The 19,857-nt window shown below is 40.5% G+C and overlaps 1 protein-coding gene across 2 annotated transcripts in view; it reads left to right on the top strand.

Moving 5' to 3' along the window:
* Positions 1 to 19,857, top strand: part of pgm1 (phosphoglucomutase 1) — an 81,440-nt gene that overhangs the window by 51,650 nt on the left and 9,933 nt on the right. For both annotated transcript variants that reach the window (XM_043699451.2, XM_043699450.2), the window contains exons 5-7: positions 5,499 to 5,689; positions 6,068 to 6,222; positions 10,208 to 10,323. In XM_043699451.2, coding sequence (XP_043555386.1) covers positions 5,499 to 5,689; positions 6,068 to 6,222; positions 10,208 to 10,323 — 462 coding nt within the window. The remainder of the gene's footprint in view (positions 1 to 5,498; positions 5,690 to 6,067; positions 6,223 to 10,207; positions 10,324 to 19,857) is intronic.

The following is a 19,857-nucleotide window of genomic DNA, read 5'->3' as shown; positions in this document are numbered from 1 at the left end:
TTCTGATCTGATTAGATTAGATTCCCTACAGTGTGGAAACAGGCCCCAACTAGTCTACACCGATCCTCCGAAGAGGAGGATCCACCCAGACCCATTCCCCCTGACTAATGCATCTAACTTTAGCATGACCAATTCACCCAACCTACACATCTTTGGATTGTGGGAGGAAACCGCAGCCCCCAGAGGAAACCCACACAGACACGGGCAGAATGTGCAAACTCCACACAGTCGCCTGAGGCTGGAATTGAACCCGGGTCCTTGGCGCTGTGAGGCAGCACTGCTAACCACTGAGCCACCATGCCGCTGTGTGGTGTCAAAATTCCTTTGTCTCCCCAGTGACAACACTTGGCTTCAATGTGTCTGGATTACAAAGGGATAAATTGAATTCCTATCTTGCCTATTATTCTAGAGTTACTGGAGTTATGCAGTTTTTGGACATTCCTAGCTTTTTTTTTCAGATTTGAAGGTGGAATCTCTGCCCCTTTGCATTTGCAAAATCCAGACCCTGACTTGACGCTAGAGTGAAGTGAAATGAGTTTCTATGAATGAGGTTCAATTCAAGTCTTAGCACTTGATTCACATCACACAAGTTTAACAGTGCAAGCTAAACCTGATGGGAACTCAGTCAACAGGCATGGGGATCACAGTGCACAATTATTTTGCACTGATTTGAATTATTTCCAGCCTGTAGCAACACTTTGATTTGCTGTGGTGGCTCAAATGCAGCTGGTGTGCAAAAACCATTAGCTAATTTTGTCAAGATTTCAAATGTTGACTTGCATCATTCACAGTCTATACAACTATCAACAGTTTCCGTCACTTAGACTGCTGAAAGAAACCAACTAGAAATTACTGTGTACAGTAGATGGTTGATTATCCCTTTCAATAGATCAGCTGTGCAAAGTTAAGAGAGGGAATTAGTTGCATAATTGCATTACAAACTGAAACTACTGATGTTAAATCAAACTTAATGCTGATTGACATGATTTAGCTAGCCAGATGCACCTAGGACATTCACTGCATCCATATTAATACCTTTGTCAATATAATGTCCCCTCAATTTACCCCACAGGTCAGTGTGCCATGAGTTGAAGTTCTGGGGACACTTGTAGCTCTCTGAAAATGTATATTAGTGATTCCAATTTCTCACCTATAATGTGAATGTATTAATTCTCCCCTCTCATTGAGTTGAATATCCCTACATATTGGTAAGAGCACTACAATTCTGGTGAGTATTAGTATTGATGCCAGCTGTATGAGGGTGGTTGTGCTAGTTGCAAGTTCCATTCTTACAGTAAAGTAGGCTTTGTGTTGAATATTGTAGAGCTCATTACCAAACTGTTTTGACATTAACTATGCCACCAGACTTTCAGGATGCCCCCTGGTTCAATTTGTATAATGACAGGAAAATAAATACTGAAAAAAAAATTAATGTAATTTTATTTGAAGAAAAAGCTTTTTGTAAGATTACATACATGCTGATGAGACATTCATAAGCTGTATCCTAGTCTGTCAGTAACATGAGGCAGTTGTTCATCATTTAGATGGTGCAGCCAATTCTAGCATGAAAACTCTTTACCAACGACCCCCTTTACCAGTGGATCCTTCGTCAAGATGAGTTGCTGACTATGAGCATGTTCTCCCTCTTTCTAATTCCCAAACTGCCCACTCAGGTGCTTTTGACCATTGTAATATTAACTGATGACAGCAGCTGCAAAATAGGTGTCACGTTAGTAAGCGCTGCTAAATCTGTGAAGAATGCTGAATGGAAATATAACTACTCTAAAAATGATGACAAATATTTGTGTTCCACTGAAGAATGAACCGAATTGGTGAAGCAGTGCTAATTATGCATCTCTTAAGACCCATTGCCTTGCTGTAATTTTTATAAGATCCAACTGTGTAAAATATTAATTACATCTTGTTATTATTTATGAATTATGGAATTTTCAGTTCAGAATGTTATTTTTAACTGTAACCTGTATTTTCCGTACACCTTTGCTGCTACTTCACTTCAGATTTTTCAGCCAGTAATTTTGATGAGTTCTAACAGGCATGGAGTTTGTAGATTGATGACTCTGGATGCTAAATCATAGAATCCCTACAGTGTGGAAATGGTCCATTAAGCCCAACAAGTCCACACTGACCCTCTGAAGAGTATCCTACCCAGAGCCATTTCTCTAGGTTATTACTTTATATTACCCCTGACTAAAACTGACACATTCCTGAAAACTGTGGGCAATTTAGCATGGCCAATTCACATAACCTGCACATCTTTGGAATATAGCAGGAAACCAGAGCACCCGGAGGGAACCCACAGGGTTGCCCAAGTCTGGAATTGAACCTGGGACCCTGGGGCTGTAAGGCAGCAGTGCTAACTACTGAGCTACCCCTTATGCTGAATTATATTTGGTTTTTGGCTTAATTTTTAATGCGGCTGGCAAGGTGAAAATGCCAAGTGGACATCCTACTCTAGGTCAAAAACAAAAATCAGAAATTGCTGGAGAAACTCAGCATCGGTGGGGAGAAAGCAAAGTTAACGTTTCAAGTCTGGTGATGCTTGATCAGATCTTCCTTACTATAGTTTACTGGTTAGGGACAGCATGTGTGAAATCAGTACTTTCTACATTGAGCTAGCTGGCAAGTTGGAGTGGGCTGAAAGAAGAGGCAGCAGGGGGAGCAAACTGGTAACTTTCATTGTCTCAGGAAAACATTTCTTCTCCTGGGCCTGCAGAAGAAAGGAAATTTCTCTTCATGTAGATTTCAACAGTTCCTTTACGGATTGCTGGTTAGAGGGCTTAGGCTTCTTTCATTTGATCCTTGATTTGGAATTCAAGGTTCGGGTTGTAAGTTTGTTCGCTGAGCAGGAAGGTTTGTTCTCAGATGTTTCGTCACCATACTAGGTAACATCAGTGAGGCTCTGGTACAAGGGCTGCAACAAACATTACAGCGAACAGACAGGTAGGAAACTAGCCACCAAGATACATGAACACCAACCAGCTACCAAAAGACATGACCCACTACCTCTAGTATCCTTACAGACAAGAAGGACCACTTCAACTAGGGTAACACATCCATCCTAGGACAGGCTAAACAGAGACACAGGGGAATTCCTAGAGGCCTGACATTCAAACCGAAACTCCACCAATAAACACATCAAATTGGTCCCCATTTACCAACCTCTGAGAAAAAGTACCGGAAGTGACATCACCCACCTTAACAGACCAAGACACACAGAAAGTGGGACAGAACACCAGCGCTTCACCAGAGGCTTAGTGATGATGTTACCTAGCATGGTGACTAAACATCTGAGAATAAGCCTACCAGCTCAGCGAGCAAATCTACAACCTGAACCTCAACCTGAGCTCCAAATCTTCTCAAAAATCGGAATTCGAGGTTCTCCAGCTGGTCATGGACTCCCAATTTGTACATTTAAGGAGCATAACACCTACTTCAAGCAGGTACCCTCGATTACTAAAAGTCACCTGAATGTAATCCGGCAGGCACACCTGCAGAGCAGCTCTCATACACCAGTTCATAGGGCAGCAACTGGAGGTTTAACACCTTATACACTGACATCTACAGCATGCTTTTTTCCCCCACTGCCAATATTGCCAGATAATACAATAAATAAGTCTACTTAGCTATCCAGGATATCCCTAAATTTCCCTCTTGGAAATATATTCCAGGATATTCACCTGCACTATATCAGGGAATCCATTTTAAGGATGGTTCTTCTGTGAACCATTTGCTGATATTAGGTCAAACCTTATGCTGGTTTGAACCTGTGAGCTCTTGTTCCCTCTTGTAGCTTGTTTCAAATTAATTAATAAAGTAAATAATTCACTCTCCGTTAACTACATTAAAGTATTTTTGCAAGGTGATCTCTCATATGTTGGACTGAAATACAAAAGCAGGGTGGTTCACAGATAAAGTAACCAGCTTCCTTCTACACCGTTCGTTAATGAATCTAAACAAATATGTTTTAATTAGTTGGGCTTGTTTGTCTCTTGCTCAATCTTCCCTCCAAGAGCAGGTAAACAGAAGTCAGGACTGTTTTCAAGTCCCAAACCCACTGTAAAGAACGCATCTTTGTTATTTTTCTGTAATTTTGATTGTGCCATCTAAAGCCCTCCCACCTAACACGTTTTCCAGCCACTCATTCTCTCAATCTTCTTACATCTTTACTCACTTGCAGGTGGTACTGGGAATAATTCCGAGATAACTACCCTAGGAATCGTGCTTTTGAATCATTCTGAATTACAGGAATTTTGAAAGAAACAAGCAAAATACTCACCATTCACAGACCTGTTTCCATGTGATGTCATGTTTTTCAAGTGGTAGTTCAGTGAATCATGGATGGCTCTCCCTCCCCAGCTCCTGCTTCTTGAAGCCTCTGCTCTTCCAATTGCTCTCACTTGTCACTTTTATTGCTGCTTTTGTTTTTAAGCTGTTAGTTGTTTAGACTGGAACTTCACCCTTGCTTACCAAATTCCCAAGCTCATGTTCTTGACATGTTTATCCTCTCCCTCACAGTGGTGGTGAAGGTGCAGAAAGGGCAAATAATTGGGACAGTTGGCTCTGGAGATGCTCACTCTCTGCTCACCATCTCTGCAGTTGAGTGCTAGGTGAGAAGTTCCATGGGTGACCTGCTTGACCCCCCCCACACCAATTAAGACCTGAAAGTGATCAGTTACCAGCCACTTTAGGACCACAATGTAACACTGGACTGATTAGAAAAGTGTCTGGTTTCCGACTGAGAAAGTGGGGTGATTTGCCTGTTGCTTTGGACACAGGGCCTCAATTCTCCCCAGTCTGCTGCCAATGGAAGCGAACGACTGACCACTGAAAGCCATCCCTGCCCTCTCCTCCCACCCCCGCAACCCACACCCCACGAGGTCCAAAAGAAAGCGAATTCTCACCATTTCAGCTGTTAAAGCCTGAGCCTCCAGCAATGAGATCTCGGATCTAAACGCTGCTGGCCCTCTGTCAGTAGTGTCTGGTATGGCTGATCTTCATTTTTGATGTTTGTTATTCAACAGTCAACTTTTAATTGGCTGATTGGAGTCTGATTTGGTGAGCTATCCCACTTAAAGAGGTGGGGAGTCAGTCAACACTCAAGATGCCCTCCCCCATTCTTGTTGAATGGAGTACTAAACCTGTGGCACCTATGTTTAGCTGCACCAAGTGAAGAGTTGCTGCCTCTTATTTGAAAGAACATTCAGAATTTGTGTTACTACATCCCAGTTCAAGTCTGCACATGGAGAAGAGATATTCAAGGTGGATGAGGAATGTCACAAATCATTTAAGCAGTTTTGCATGTTCAGAACTGTGATGTTAAATAAGCAACTGCTACAATGGTAAAAGTACTTTGTTTAGGTTCAAATTTGATATGTTCTGCCTGTTGTTTTTATGTCATTTTCTGATTTTTTTAAAACTTGCCCGTAAGCAGAGCTTTTCATCAGAATGTTTGGTTCATTAATTTTATTCTGTGATAGTTATGGGTCCTTACGTTAAGAAGATTCTGTGTGAAGAACTTGGTGCTCCTGCAAACTCAGCAGTGAACTGCGTGCCTCTTGAAGACTTTGGTGGGCACCATCCTGATCCAAATTTGACATATGCTGCGGACCTAGTGCAGGCAATGCAGACAGGAGACTATGACTTTGGAGCTGCGTTTGACGGTGACGGTGTAAGGAAAAACATTTTGATATTCTGTCGGAGCTTTAATACAGAGTTGCTGTATTAGAACTTTCTAGTTCAATGCTAGTGACCTTTATTAAATGGTATTGAAATGATTTGAGTAAACATATATCTCGCTTTGAAGTCACGCTTCCATTCTGTTAAGTCACATGGGGCTGACTGTTAAACAGTAAATGGAAACTTTGCACATAAAGACAGATTATACCATTCTGCGACTGCATTAGAATATTCTTAATCATATCACTCCTGATGTAATAGCCTACTTTTGCTGTCTGTTTTACTGAGGATAGAATATTAAATCTATTAATTTTTTTCTTCCTGATTACATGAATAAAAATTAATTTCAGCTGTACTTGTGTTACTGCAGGATCGGAACATGATCCTTGGAAAGCATGGATTCTTCGTAAACCCATCTGATTCTGTGGCTGTGATTGCTGCAAATATCTTCACTATTCCGTACTTTCAACAGACTGGTGTACGTGGATTCGCTCGCAGCATGCCCACTAGTGGAGCACTGGACCGGTGGGTATGGTTTACTTATACTTTGAAACTGTAATTACTTACAATCTTCCTGCTTTTTCTTTTTCTTTTCCATTAGTTTGGAATTATTGCCTTTGAGACAATTTTTTTTTAAAACATCATTCATGAAAAACAAACAATCTTTTGTGCTTTTCACAGAATCACCAGAATAGATAAACTCCAACTTCTCTTAACATCTTCTGCATTCAACTCAGCAAACTAACCATGTCCTATTAAAAGTCTAAACCCTGTATTCTTCTTCAATTTTGTGCAAAGCTTACTTATTTATTACTGTTGGTAAATCAGCTCCCAAACATTATTGAACTCAGTAATTATTCTAAAATAGTATCACCAATGGTGTTGTGGCTGTTGATACTTTTTTTTCAAAACCAAGATAAATGAATAGAACAAGAGGATCTTAAAAATAAGTTTTTGTATTAGTTCAGTTTCTTTTGAATGCTTCCGATGATAAAATTGCCTTTAATCAGAAAATGCTCCCTATTATCACTGTTTCATTGCTTCCCATTCAGCAAAGACACTTACATGTTGTCCAGCTACCACATTTACAGCCACCACTGTGCTAGAGGTGATGCTAATCAAGGGCTTTTAAAAATAAGACTGACCTAATAAATTTTAATCAAAACTACATTATTCCTTTTGTACTTCTGAAAATAATAGTTGAAGTTTCAGGATATGCCAAAGACTTGTGGTTTGCAACATTTTACTAAAATATTTTTCAAGAGATGGTGTTTAAACAACCAATACATTCCCTGCTCAAATTATGTTCTGATTTCTCTGCCTTTATGTATTTTGTATGTTTTCAATATTTCCTACTGCCTGTGTCTGTCTCTATTCAATCAAAAGTATTGGGCTTGACTGTGAACGTTTCAGTAGGTACCACTAATCCTGTCTTATTCTAATGGCAAAGTAATACTCTTGTGTCTTCCCTATCTGATGCCAAGGTGGAGATTATAAGGTTATCTGATTTAAATTTGAACTTAAATTCACAGAATTAGTCTTTACTGTTCAAATGCTGGCAGCAATTATCCATTTTCATGCATCCTACATACTGTGGTTGACTGCGCTGTTTATTTCCTCCCCATGTCCACTTTTCTCTGATTTGAGATGGTGCACTAACATTAATAGTCTCCTTTAATACTCTTTAATTTTATTCCTATTCTTTCAATATATTTTCAATAAGCGCAACTTATGTTAGCTTCCAAAGAGAATATTTAGGTGTCTGCATTACAGCTAAGAAACCTATCTGAGAGTTTCTGAAAGATGTGTGGGATGCTTCATCTTGCTTTCCTTCAGTGCCTGAATGCTTAGAACTGCTTCTCAGTAATGCAAGCATTGTTGATCATTCTTAGTAGTGGGACCCAATGACTACTTCCTGTTATTGTGCTGCTTGAGTTGGACAGCTTTAGCTTTTCTCTTCTCCATGTGTCCCTTACAAAAGCTTCTTATCTATAGACACTGTGTTGCAAACATATGTTTGAAAGTCAAGAATTTAACATTTGAGATGGAGCCTGCCTTCGGTTTTTATTTTAAAGTTTTTTTTAAAGTAGTCTGTGGATATCATTTGGGTGAAAAAAATCTTTGAATCAGTATCATTTGACATTTGTTAAAAAGGTGATACAGGTTGGGGATAATGTTGACAAATGACTAGTACATTTAGTGTTTCAGTAAAATTTGAGACAGATATTTTTCAAAGAGAAATGCTTTATTTTGCATAATTTTAATGCTTGCTTGTGCACATACCTTTTTAAGTTATGTTCATTGTGAGACAGACAATGGTAAAATACATAATGAGTTAGCCATAAATAAGCGCCATTAGGCTTTCCTCTCCTCAAGCGCCATAACACTCAAGAGCATAGATATCAGTATTTCCACATTACCAATTTCTTAAACCTCTCTTCCTGACTTACTCCATCCATGTCACTAGCATTAAATACAGTCATCTCATTAATTTCTGTATCGCCAATATAGAGACAATCTGTTCAATGGCTTCTGCTGTATTCCACCCATTTTCCTTTCTCTTGTCCACTAAGCCAAACTTACTTAAGGATTCCTTGTGTTCTGTTCTTAAACGCACACTTTTCTCGAGATTGACCTGTATCTCCCTCATGCGTTTCTTGAGTTCATCTTATCCATGGGTCCGATTGCTACCCTGTTGTTCCCATTCACACTAAACTTCTAACCATCTTAACATCTCTGATGTTACACTTATTTCTTTAAGTTTAGCAAAAAAATTATTTATCCAGCGTGGTGCTACAGAATAGTTGGAGTAGATTAAGTAAGATAGTTGTAGGGGAAAATTAGATAATTATGATGCGTATTCTATTTTATTCTGTTCTATTCTATTCTTACTGTGTTGCTTCCTATCAAAATCACTGTCAATGCCCTGACCTGAATATAGCTTCCCTTGACTCACTGTTCTTGCAAGCTACCATTGCATCCTCAATCTTTCTTTAGAGAGAAAGTTATTGACATATTGTTGCCTTCCAAATCTGTCTCCATGTTTTCAAAGTTTGTGAGAAGATTTGTAGCTCGGGTGCTCGTTGTTGTGGTTCTGTTCGCCAAGCTGGGAATTTGTGTTGCAGACGTTTCGTCCCCTGTCTAGGTGACATCCTCAGTGCTTGGGAGCTTCCTGTGAAATGCTTCTGTGATCTTTCCTCCGGCTTTTGTAGTGGTTTGAATCTGCCGCTTCCGGTTGTTCCAGCTATCCGTTGCAGTGGCCGGTATATTGGGTCCAGATCGATGTGCTTATTGATTGAATCTGTGGATGAGTGCCATGCCTCTAGGAATTCCCTGGCTGTTCTCTGTTTGGCTTGTCCTATAATAGTAGTGTTGTCCCAGTCGAATTCATGTTGCTTGTCATCTGTGTGTGTGACTACTAAGGATAGCTGGTCGTGTCGTTTCGTGGCTAGTTGGTGTTCATGGATGCGGATCGTTAGCTGTCTTCCTGTTTGTCCTATGTAGTGTTTTGTGCAGTCCTTGCATGGGATTTTGCAAAACCAATGTAGTGTACAAAATCCCATGCAAGGACTGCACAAAACACTACATAGGACAAACAGAAAGACAGCTAACGATCCACATCCATAAACACCAACTAGCCACGAAACGACACGACCAGCTATCCTTAGTAGCCACACACACAGATGACAAGCAATATGAATTCGACTGGGACAACACTACTATTATAGGACAAGCCAAACAGAGAACAGCTAGGGAATTTCTAGAGGCATGACACTCATCCACAGATTCAATCAATAAGCACATCAATCTGGACCCAATATACCGGCCACTGCAACGGACAGCTGGAACTAACAACCGGAAACGGCAGATTCAAACCACTACAAATGCCGAAGGAAAGATCACAGAAGCGCTTCACAGGAGGCTCCCAAGCACTGAGGATGTCACCTAGACAGGGGACGAAACGTCTGCTACACAAATTCCCAGCTTGGCGAACAGAACCACAACAACTGTCTTCATGTTTTCTTCAGACAACGTTTGAATCTCTGAATTTAGTTTCTGATCCAGCCACAGCACTAAGATGGTTCTAGTCTAATGCACAAATAACTCCTTCCATAAGTGTGACCAATGGACATTATTAATCTACCGTAATCCTCTGATCTGCTTGAGATTATTGCAGTTTTTGACATTGTTGACAAACCTCCTCCAATGCCTTTACTCTATGGTCTGGTTCAGTGACCTACCCTCAATCTGGTTGCACTCTTCTCTATCCAGTTGTAATGAGTGCATTCCAGCGTTGGTTTTTCTTTCTGGTCCCTCACTAATACCTCTGCAATCTCTCAAAGATCTGTCCTTGGCACCCTCCTCATTCTATTCCACATATTCTCCTTTCATGGCTGGATCTGTAGATGTGAGATCAATTCTACAATGCATAAAGGGTACATTTTGGGGCAATTTTCTTAACAAGTTGAACAACGTTGAAAACTGGATTTCTTAACTCCTCTTTTTGAAGGGTTGCCAAGGCCACAAAAATAGCCTTGTATGAGACTCCTACTGGATGGAAGTTCTTTGGAAATCTGATGGATGCCAACAAACTTTCCCTTTGTGGAGAAGAAAGCTTTGGCACTGGTAAGGTGTTTTATTTTCTGTTTGGGAAATAAAAGAAAGATTTTTAATTTGGTAAAGAAATTACTTTTGTGCAGTTGGACTACTTATTTCCTCCAGTTGAAAGATTTTTTTTAAATGTGAAATTTTAAACTGTTTAATGGCTGTGTGCTACTACACCTGTGGGAACGTACTCACAATTGAACTGCATTGTCATGTAATGATGTAGAAACTTGATGTAGCAAATATGTGGTGCATTGGCAATGCTGAAACTGAAGTTATATTTCCAGCGCCGCCAAGTGGTTAATACCACAGTAGATCAAAAACTGAGGTAACTCATCTTTGGATCACTATTGTATGTCTTTCAGCAACCATGAACTGAGAGCTTGTTTGGCTTTTTCCTTTTGAATGCTTAGAGTACAAAGGCACTTAATGCATGATTCACACTATGTTAAAATTTAATGTTAACTGGAAGGCTGTAGACAACTGAGGGATGGGGATTTTGAGGCCTCCATTCTGATCTTTGCTGTGTATTGATTTGGCTGATTTCAGATAGGGTGCAAATAAGAGAAGTGGGTGGCAATACTTTCAGCACCTCTTGGTGAATGAAGGTAGAAATGAGTTAGGGATCCTATTTATGATTATTGTCCAGTGTCTTTGGTTGGAATGTGAGCATGTTTTAGATGCCTGGGGAGTATCAAGATTGCCTGGTTTCAACTTGTGTTGCAGTTGCATTGTGTAAGAGTTTCGTTTGGGAATCGCAGGATATCTACAATGGTGTTGATTTCTGGGGGTGATTTTAAAACAGTTTATTTAGAATTAACAATATTCAAGCTAAGTAGACAGAAAAGCCTTGCTACCCTGTAACAGTTAAGAATGACGTGAGGGAGTGTAGATTTTCATGGCTGGGAGAGGCAGCTTCTTTACAATGTTTATTGGTCCCACATCAGATAAATTGATGAATGAAACTGATCTCTTGGCTGAATGTGGCAATCTGTCCTGATCTCATTCTTCTTCAGGTAGTGAGGGTGTTGGGCTGAAACATGGATCACTTTGGAAAAGAGTCCATTTCTACACTTTATTTCTTTATTTCCAGCAGTCTTATGGCAATCTGTTGTTCAGTAGCTTATTAGCAAAGTACAGAATTACAAGATAATTTCTCTTATTTCCAGCAAAAGCTGATGAAATCATGCTGTGGCTGATCACTTGTTAGGGTATCCTCTTTAATTTTTCTTTACTCAGTTAAATCAAGGGTCCTTTTAGGGTTAAGAATTTCTTGTTTCACTGTCTGTACTAGTGACCTGTCCTTAACAGAGTTAATGGCCTTTGTCCTGCTGTTTGTCAGCCAAGGAAAATGCTATGGGAACTTTTTTAAGACTCTGAAAAAGCTATTTCTATAATATTCAATAAACTTCTTAAGATTGTAAAGTTATTACAATAATTGCAGTTTTCATAGTTGTCTATTACAGATTACAGATTTTTACAGATTACATTACAGTGTGGAAACAGGCCCTTCGGCCCAACAGGTCCACACCAACCCGCCGAAGCGAACCCACCCATACCCTTACATTTACCCCTTACCTAACACTACGGGTAATTTAGCATGGCCAATTCACCTGACCCTGCACATCTTTGGACTGTGGGAGGAAACCGGAGCACCCGGAGAAAACCCACGCAGACACGGGGAGAACGTGCAAACTCCACACAGTCAGTCGCCTGAGGCGGGAATTGAACCCGGATCTCTGGCGCTGTGAGGCAACAGTGCTAACCATTGTGCCACCGTGCCGCCCACTATTAGCTCTCATTGCTTCTGAAAGATTGTCATGTTGGTGAGGTTAGGTAGGGTGCTTGGTGCCTTTTGAACAGTGTCTTTGTAATTCTGCATGGTAAAAATAAGAGGAATTATGTATGGTAAGGTAAGTCACTTTGTGTCTTTTTAGCTTTGTAGAGGTACATATGTACTAGGAGTCTTAGTGTGGTATATTACTCCAAAAATATTTCTGTACTTGATAACAACGCTTAAATCATATCATGGAGTAGCTCATTTGATCATAGTTTGCTTTGATTTTTATGATGTACTACTTTTAATCCCTTGTCATTAAGTAAGCTACTGACTAGCAGTAGTCTATATTGTTCTCCACTGTGAGCACACTCGTTCTTTGGATTTGGATATCCTAAGTTACAAATTTTCAGTAGGCACTGGCAGTGTTTCCTGAAAACAGTGAACAGAAGCACTGCTTCTGTTAAATGACATTGAAGGGAATTCCCAGACAAAATCCCATGCCAACCACCACTCAATTGAATAAGAAAATAGGCATTATGTGTACCACAATAGCTACAGCTCTACAAATCTCTGGTGAGACCACACTTGGAAGATTGTGTCCAGTTCTGGTCGCCCTACTATAGAAACGATACAGAGGCTTTGGAGAGGATGCAAAGAAGGTTTACCAGGATGCTGCCTGGACTGGGGGCTTGCCTTATGAAGAGAGGTTGAGTAAGCTCAGACTTTTCTCACTGGAGAGAAGGAGGAATAGAGGTGACTTGAGCAAGATATACAAGATAATGAGAGGAATGGATCGAGTCAATAGCCAGAGACTTTTCCTCAGGGCAGGATTAACTGGTACGAGGGATCATAGTTTTCAGATATTAGGAGAAAGGTATAGAGTGGACATCAGAGGCAGGTTCTTTATGCAGAGAGTTGTGAATGCATGGAATGAGTTGCTAGCGGTGGTGGTGGAAGCAGAGTCATTAGGGACATTTAAGCGACTGCTAGGCATGCACATAGATAGCAGTGAGTTGAGGGGTGCATAGGTTAAGTTACTTTATTTTACATTAGGATGAACCCTCGGCACAACATCGTGGGCCAAAGGGCCTGTTCTGTGCTGTACTTTTCTATGTTCTAAGAATTAAAATAACTATGCAGAGGTAGAATAGCAATGATAAAGTTATATTTAATAACTTAGAAGTGATCACATGCACTGAAAACTCAGTATGGTAGTAAATGATTGAGAAATTCGTGTAATGCCACCACTTAGTGTGGTACCAAGTCACACAGACTGGTAGGTTATAGGTTGCTTCCTGACTTGTGTTGACCTTGGATGGAGCTCTATAATTTGCTTCAATACCCAGGGGTATTGGGTTTCTACTACTGTGTGTTGAGATTACTCCAGGAAAATGGATGTGTTTGTGCTCATGGAACCATGCCTAGTATAAATCACAGTGATTTCCTTTAATCCTCTCTGAATTCTTGGCTAAATTGCTTCACAGCACAATTTATTGATATGTGTTTAATGAAAGATTCAGTTTTACTACTGATTTTTAAAGGCAAGCCTTTTGGGACCAATTTCCAAATCTCAACATAATAACGTGGCTGTGAATCGAGTAATGTATCAAAATTAAATGCTTTTTCAATTTTATTTGCAAGATTATCTGAATTTGGGAGTTTGTCTATTCATATTTTTAAACACTCACAAATGATTCTACTCTCCTGTTGTTCTAATGAAAACAGCTCAATTTCCTATGGTTTATATCAGCCCGCAGTTTAACAAGCAAGCAATGGCTGTGCCGGCATTCCCACAGAAGGCACGTAGGAGGAAGCCATCAAGCTCATCTATAACTGCTCTGCTATTCAATATAGCCACAACTGATCATCTATTTCAGTGCCTGTTTCCACAGTGTCTGTATGTCCCTTTGTGTCATTGGTCTTTACAAATCCATCAATCTCTATTTCAAACATATTTAAGACTGATCTTCCATGGCCTTGTGGGGTAGACAACTCCAAAAATGCATAACCCCCGAGGAAAACAAAATTCTCCTTATCTCAATCCTAAGTGTCTTTCCCCGCATTTCAATATTAAGTTCCCTGGTACTAGAGTCTCCAACTCTCTATCCCTCCAAGCATTGTGCAGGTTTCAATGAGATCGCCTCTTACTCTTTGAAATCTGGAGAATACAGGATCAGTTTCCTAATCTCTCTTCATAGGGCAGTCTGGATAACATCCAAAACAATACTTTTCACAGTATTTTGCTACGTGTGACAATCAATCAAATCAAATCAGTCCCACTATCCCAGGAACAAGTCTGCTTCCAAATTCAATTCCCTAGTTATTGACTCCGTTCCTGTCCCTAGAAATAGTCTGAGATTAAGGCTGTCATGTGCAACCTTCGAGTCATTTGACTCCAATTTGAGTTCCCCAGCTCATTTGCACCATCATAACGAACACCTATTTGCACTTGCATAATATGGGCTGAAAATGTGTTGCTGGAAAAGCGCAGCAGGTCAGGCAGCATCCAAGGAGCAGGAGAATCGACGTTTCGGGCATAAGCCCTTCTTCAGGAAACTTCGATTCTCCTGTTCCTTGGATGCTGCCTGACCTGCGCTTTTCCAGCAACACATTTTCAGCTCTGATCTCCAGCATCTGCAGTCCTCACTTTCTCCTTGCATAATATGGCCCAACTTATCCTGTTTCTGCTCATCTTTTGCTTAAGAACTCTCACATGCCTTCATTATCTTTGAAATTGGCTATTAATAATGTTTCTGAATGGTCTCTCTCATTTTCCTCCCCATAAACTTGAAATCACCCAAACTTTTGCAGCCTGTGTCTTAATGCACACCAAGTGCTATTCACGCATCAACCCCAACTGACTTACATTGCAGTCAAGCAATATCTCGGTTTGAAAATTCTCATGTGGTCTTCAATTCCCTCCATGACTTTGGTCCTCCCATCTCTCTAACCTCTTCCTCCACAACCCTCTGAGATATCACTGTTACTGTAGCTCTGGCCTAGGGAGCATCTCCGATTTAGTCCCTTCACCATTAGTGGTCGTGTCTTCAATTGCCTAGGCTGGAATATCCTCCTTTACTCATCACTGTCTCTCTAACTCTTTGAGAACAGTCTTAAAACCTACTTCTTTGACTAAACTTTTGGTTGTCTGTTTTAATATCTCCTTATGTGGTTCAGTGTTACATTTGGATCTGTAATGCTCCTGTGAAGCACCTTGGGTTTGTATTATGTTAAAGATGAGCATTGTTCATTTGCACATGAATCCTTTCTTTCATTGTGTGCCTTTTTCAGTGTTCTCATCTTTAATATCTGAAGTCTGAAATGTTGATTGATTTCCATTTTATTACCAGATACTGATGGATCTACTTTGTATTTCCATCTCTCTCTTTTTTTCGGAATCCCAGTTAATCAGTGCTGTCTTGACATTCTTTTTATTCTGTGGAACTGAAAGTATATATTTTCTTCAAGGTGTTCTCACTGAGGTTTTATACAGATTTGCTATTGCATCTTTTATATTCCATATATCTTCCCAAAGAAACCCTACGAGCTGTTCCAGTTGCGGAACTGCTTCAGTAAGATCTTTCCTATACTGAACTCGACAGTTTATTTCCTTTTTCACATTCACCTCAGCCAGTGTCAGCTTTTATATACATCAACTCCACTTGGTCTTCAAAACTCAAAACCTTTGTCTAGGTAAATTACTGTTTCCAATTTATAGCCTATCTTCAAAAGGGTGAATGAAAGATGACAATCATTCTCTAAAGCTAGAAAAAAAAGGACAATAACCAGGAGAGAAGTGTAGAAAAGTTCGGCGAAAGTACAGTGTGGGTGAATCACCACAAGTTAATTTTGTTACTTATTCAGAAATCTCACCAACTGAAACAATGATTTAAACTTACATAAAAATCAAAATAAGACCCCTCAAGTAAGCAAATTAAGCGCCATAACACAACTCAATACTGATGGAATTTAGCTATAATACCAACCAAAAATTAACTGAATACTGGTGGAATTTAGCTATAATACCAACCAAAAATATTTAACTCTTGAAGTGTCCAGGGTTCAATCCTTGTGCAGTGTTGTTCTTCAAAGTTCTGCTAAGGGGGAGTTCTGGTGTTCAATTCTTGTAGTTTTCTGTCCTTCAGACCTATGATATGATATTATTGATGATTCTTTAGAGTTCTTTCATCTACAATATTGACTACCCTTCTGAAGCCATCAAGTCTGCATCTTACCTCCTTATCAGAAGTAGCTTCTTTGTTCCTTGTTACACTTGGCATTGACTATCTGTTTGAAGACACAGCTTTCTGAGGTTGACTTTTTAAATTCTTCTGCCGGGCAATCAGTTATCCTTGTGGCATAAGACAGCTATCTATCAAGTAGATGTCAAAACAGTTTTGTTTGTGTACTTCAATTTCCTCTTTCTCCAGAAATAGCTAATTGCTTTCAGTTCCTCTATAAGTTTGTCCTTGTCCTTTTAATAGTTTATTCCAGACAGAGTTATTGCTGATCCCTTCATTTGTAATAGTTTATCTTTGACTTTCAATCCATAATGTGGTTCCCTCTATGTTACGAGAACAAAACGTAGACTGGATGGTCACTTTGCAGAACACCTATGTTCTGTCTGCAAAAAAGGCCTGGAGCTTCCAGTTGCAAGCCACTTCAACACACGTTGGCAAAACTGAGGACTGCAGATACTGGAGATCAGAGTTTAGATTAGAGTGGTGCTGAAAAAGCACAGCAGGTCAGGCAGCATCTGAGGAGCAGGAAAATCGACGTTTTATAGAACATAGAACAATACAGGCCCTTCATCCCTCGATGTTGTGTCGACCTGTGAACTAATCTAAGCCCATCTTTCTACACTATCCCATCATTGTCCTTGAGCTTATCCAAGGATTGTTTAAATCTCACTAATGTTGCTGAGTTAACTACATTGTCAGGCAGGGCATTCCATGCCCTTACCACCCTTTGAGTAAAGAACCTGCCTCTGACATCTATCTTAAATCTATCACCCCTCAATTTGTAGTTTTGCCCCTCATATAAGCTGACATCATCATCCTAGGAAAAAGACTTTCACTGTCTATCCTATCTAATCCTCTGATCATCTTGTATGTCTCTATCAAATCTCCTCTTAGCCTTCTTCTTTCCAGTGAAAACAGACCCAGGTCTCTCAGTCTTTCCTCATAAGACCTTCCCTTCAGACCAGGCAACATCCTGGTAAATCTCCTCTGCACCTTTTCGAATACTTCCACATCCTTCCTGTAATGGGGCAATCGGAACTGTACACAATATTCCAAGTGCGGCCACACTAGCATTTTGTATAATTTTAGCATAATATTACGGCTCCGGAACTCAATCCCTCTACCAATAAAACCTAACACACCATATGCCTTCTTAACAGCACTATCAACCTGGATGGCAATTTTTCAGGGATCTATGTACATGGACTCCAAGATCCCTCTGCACATCCACTCTACCAAGAATCTTTACATTGACCCAGTATTCTGCCGCCTTGTTATTCTGCCCAAAGCGAATCACCTCACATTTATCTGCATTAAACTCCATTTGCCACCTCTCAGCCCAATTCTGCAGTTTATTCAAGTCCCCATGCAACCTGCAACATTCTTCCACACTGTCCACTACTCCACCGACTTTAGTGTCATCTGCAAACATGCTAACCCATCCACCTATGCCTGCGTCCAAGTCATTTATAAAAATGACAAACAGCAGTGGTCCCAAAACTGATTCTTGTGGCACACCACCAGTAACCAGACTCCAGGCTGAATATTTCCCATCAACCATCACTCGCTGCCTTCTTACAGAAAGCCAGTTTCTAATCCAGACTGCTAAATCACCCTTAATCCCATGCTTCTGCATTTTCTCCAACAGTCTACTATGTGGAACCTTATCAAAGTCATTACTGAAGACCATGTACATCACGTCAACTGCCCTACCCTCATCCACATGCCTGGTTACCTTCTCAAAACTCAGAGGTTTGTGAGACATGACCTGCCCTTGACGAAACCATGTTGACTATCTGCAATCAAGTTGTTGCTTGCACAGTGATTATAAATCTTATCTCTTATCATCCTTTCCAAAACTTGTCCTACAGCAGACGTAAGGCTCACTGGTCTATAATTACCTGGGTCATCTCTACTGCCCTTCTTGATTAAAGGCACAACATTTGCAATCCTCCAGTCCTTTGATACTAAACCTGTAGACAATGAAGTTTCAAAGATCAAAGCCAAAGGCTCCAACACCACCCCCCTAGCTTCCCAGAGAATCCTTGAATAAATCCCATCTGGCCCAGGGGACTTGTCTACTTTCGTTCCTTCTAGAATTGATAACACCTCTTCCTTACTAACCTAGATCCTTTCTAGTATAATATCTCATATCTCATTCTTCTCCTTTACAATATTCTCCTTTTCCTACAATATTGGTTTCGCACGTCTCTGATCTCCACAGTGTCCACACACAACTTCCCACTTCTGTCTTTGACTGGCCCTGTTCCTATCCTAGTCATCCTTTTATTCCTCACATACCTATAGAAAGCTTTAGGGTTCTCCTTTATTCTACCTGTCAAAGACTGTTCATGTCCTTTCTTTACTCTTCTTAACTCTCGCTTTAAATCCTTCCTAGCTAATCTGTAACTCTCCATCGCCTCATCTGAACTGCCTCATCTGAACCATCTCATCTCATCATCACATAAACATCCTTCTGCTGTATAACAAGAGATGCAATTTCTGTACTAAACCACGGTTCCCTTACCTTATCACTTCCTGTCTGACAGGGATATACCTATCAAGGACACGCAATATCTGTTCCTTAGACAAGCTCCTAGAGTTCCATTGACCCAGCTCCACATTTCAATTGTCCCCATCCCCTGCATTTTGCTACCCAGTTCTATGCATCCTAAGTCTTGCCTAATCGCATTATAATTGCCCTTCCCCCATCGATAACTTTTGCCCTGTGGCATATACCTATCCCTTTCCATCACTAAACTAACGTAACCGAATTATGATCACTTTCTCCAAAGTGCTCACCTACCCCTAAATCAAACACCTGGCCTAGTTCATTACCAAGCACCACATCCAGTGGCTTCCCCTCTTGTTGGCCCTTCGACATAGAAAACCCTCTTGCACACATTGGGCAAAAATCTGATCCATCCGACCTACTAGAGTTATAGCATTTCCAGTCAATGTTGGAGAAGTTAAAGTCCCCCATAATGACAACACTGTTCCTTTCACTCCTATCCAGAATCATTTTGCCGATCCTCTCCTCCACATCCCTGGAACACTGCGGAGGCCTATAAAAAACTCCAAGCAGTGTTACCTCTCCTCTCTTGTTTCTAACCTCAACCTACTACCTCAGTAGACAAGTCCTCATCAAAAGTTCTTTCATCCATTAGGCAACATCCTGGTAAATCTCCTCTGCACCTTTTTCAATGCTTCCACATCCTTTCTGTAATGGGGCAACCAGAACTGTACACAATATTCCAAGTGCAGCCGCACTAGCGTTTTGTATAGTTGCAGCATGACATTATGGCTCTGGAACTCAATCCCTCTACTAATAAAACCTAACACACCATATACCTTCTTAACAGCACTATTAACCTGGATGGCAATTTTCAGGGATCGATGTACATGGACTCCAAGATCCCTCTGCACATCCACACTACCTAGAATCTATCCATTGACCCAGTATTCTGCCTTCCTGTTATTCTGCCCAAAGTGAATCACCTCACATTTATCTGCATTGAATCCCATTTGCACCTC

The sequence above is a fragment of the Chiloscyllium plagiosum genome, unplaced genomic scaffold (genome assembly GCF_037043375.1).
Source record: "Chiloscyllium plagiosum isolate Xiang-an unplaced genomic scaffold, Cpla_swu_hap1 HiC_scaffold_9, whole genome shotgun sequence".
NCBI lineage: Eukaryota > Metazoa > Chordata > Chondrichthyes > Orectolobiformes > Hemiscylliidae > Chiloscyllium > Chiloscyllium plagiosum.
This window is presented reverse-complemented; position numbering and strand designations above follow the sequence as displayed.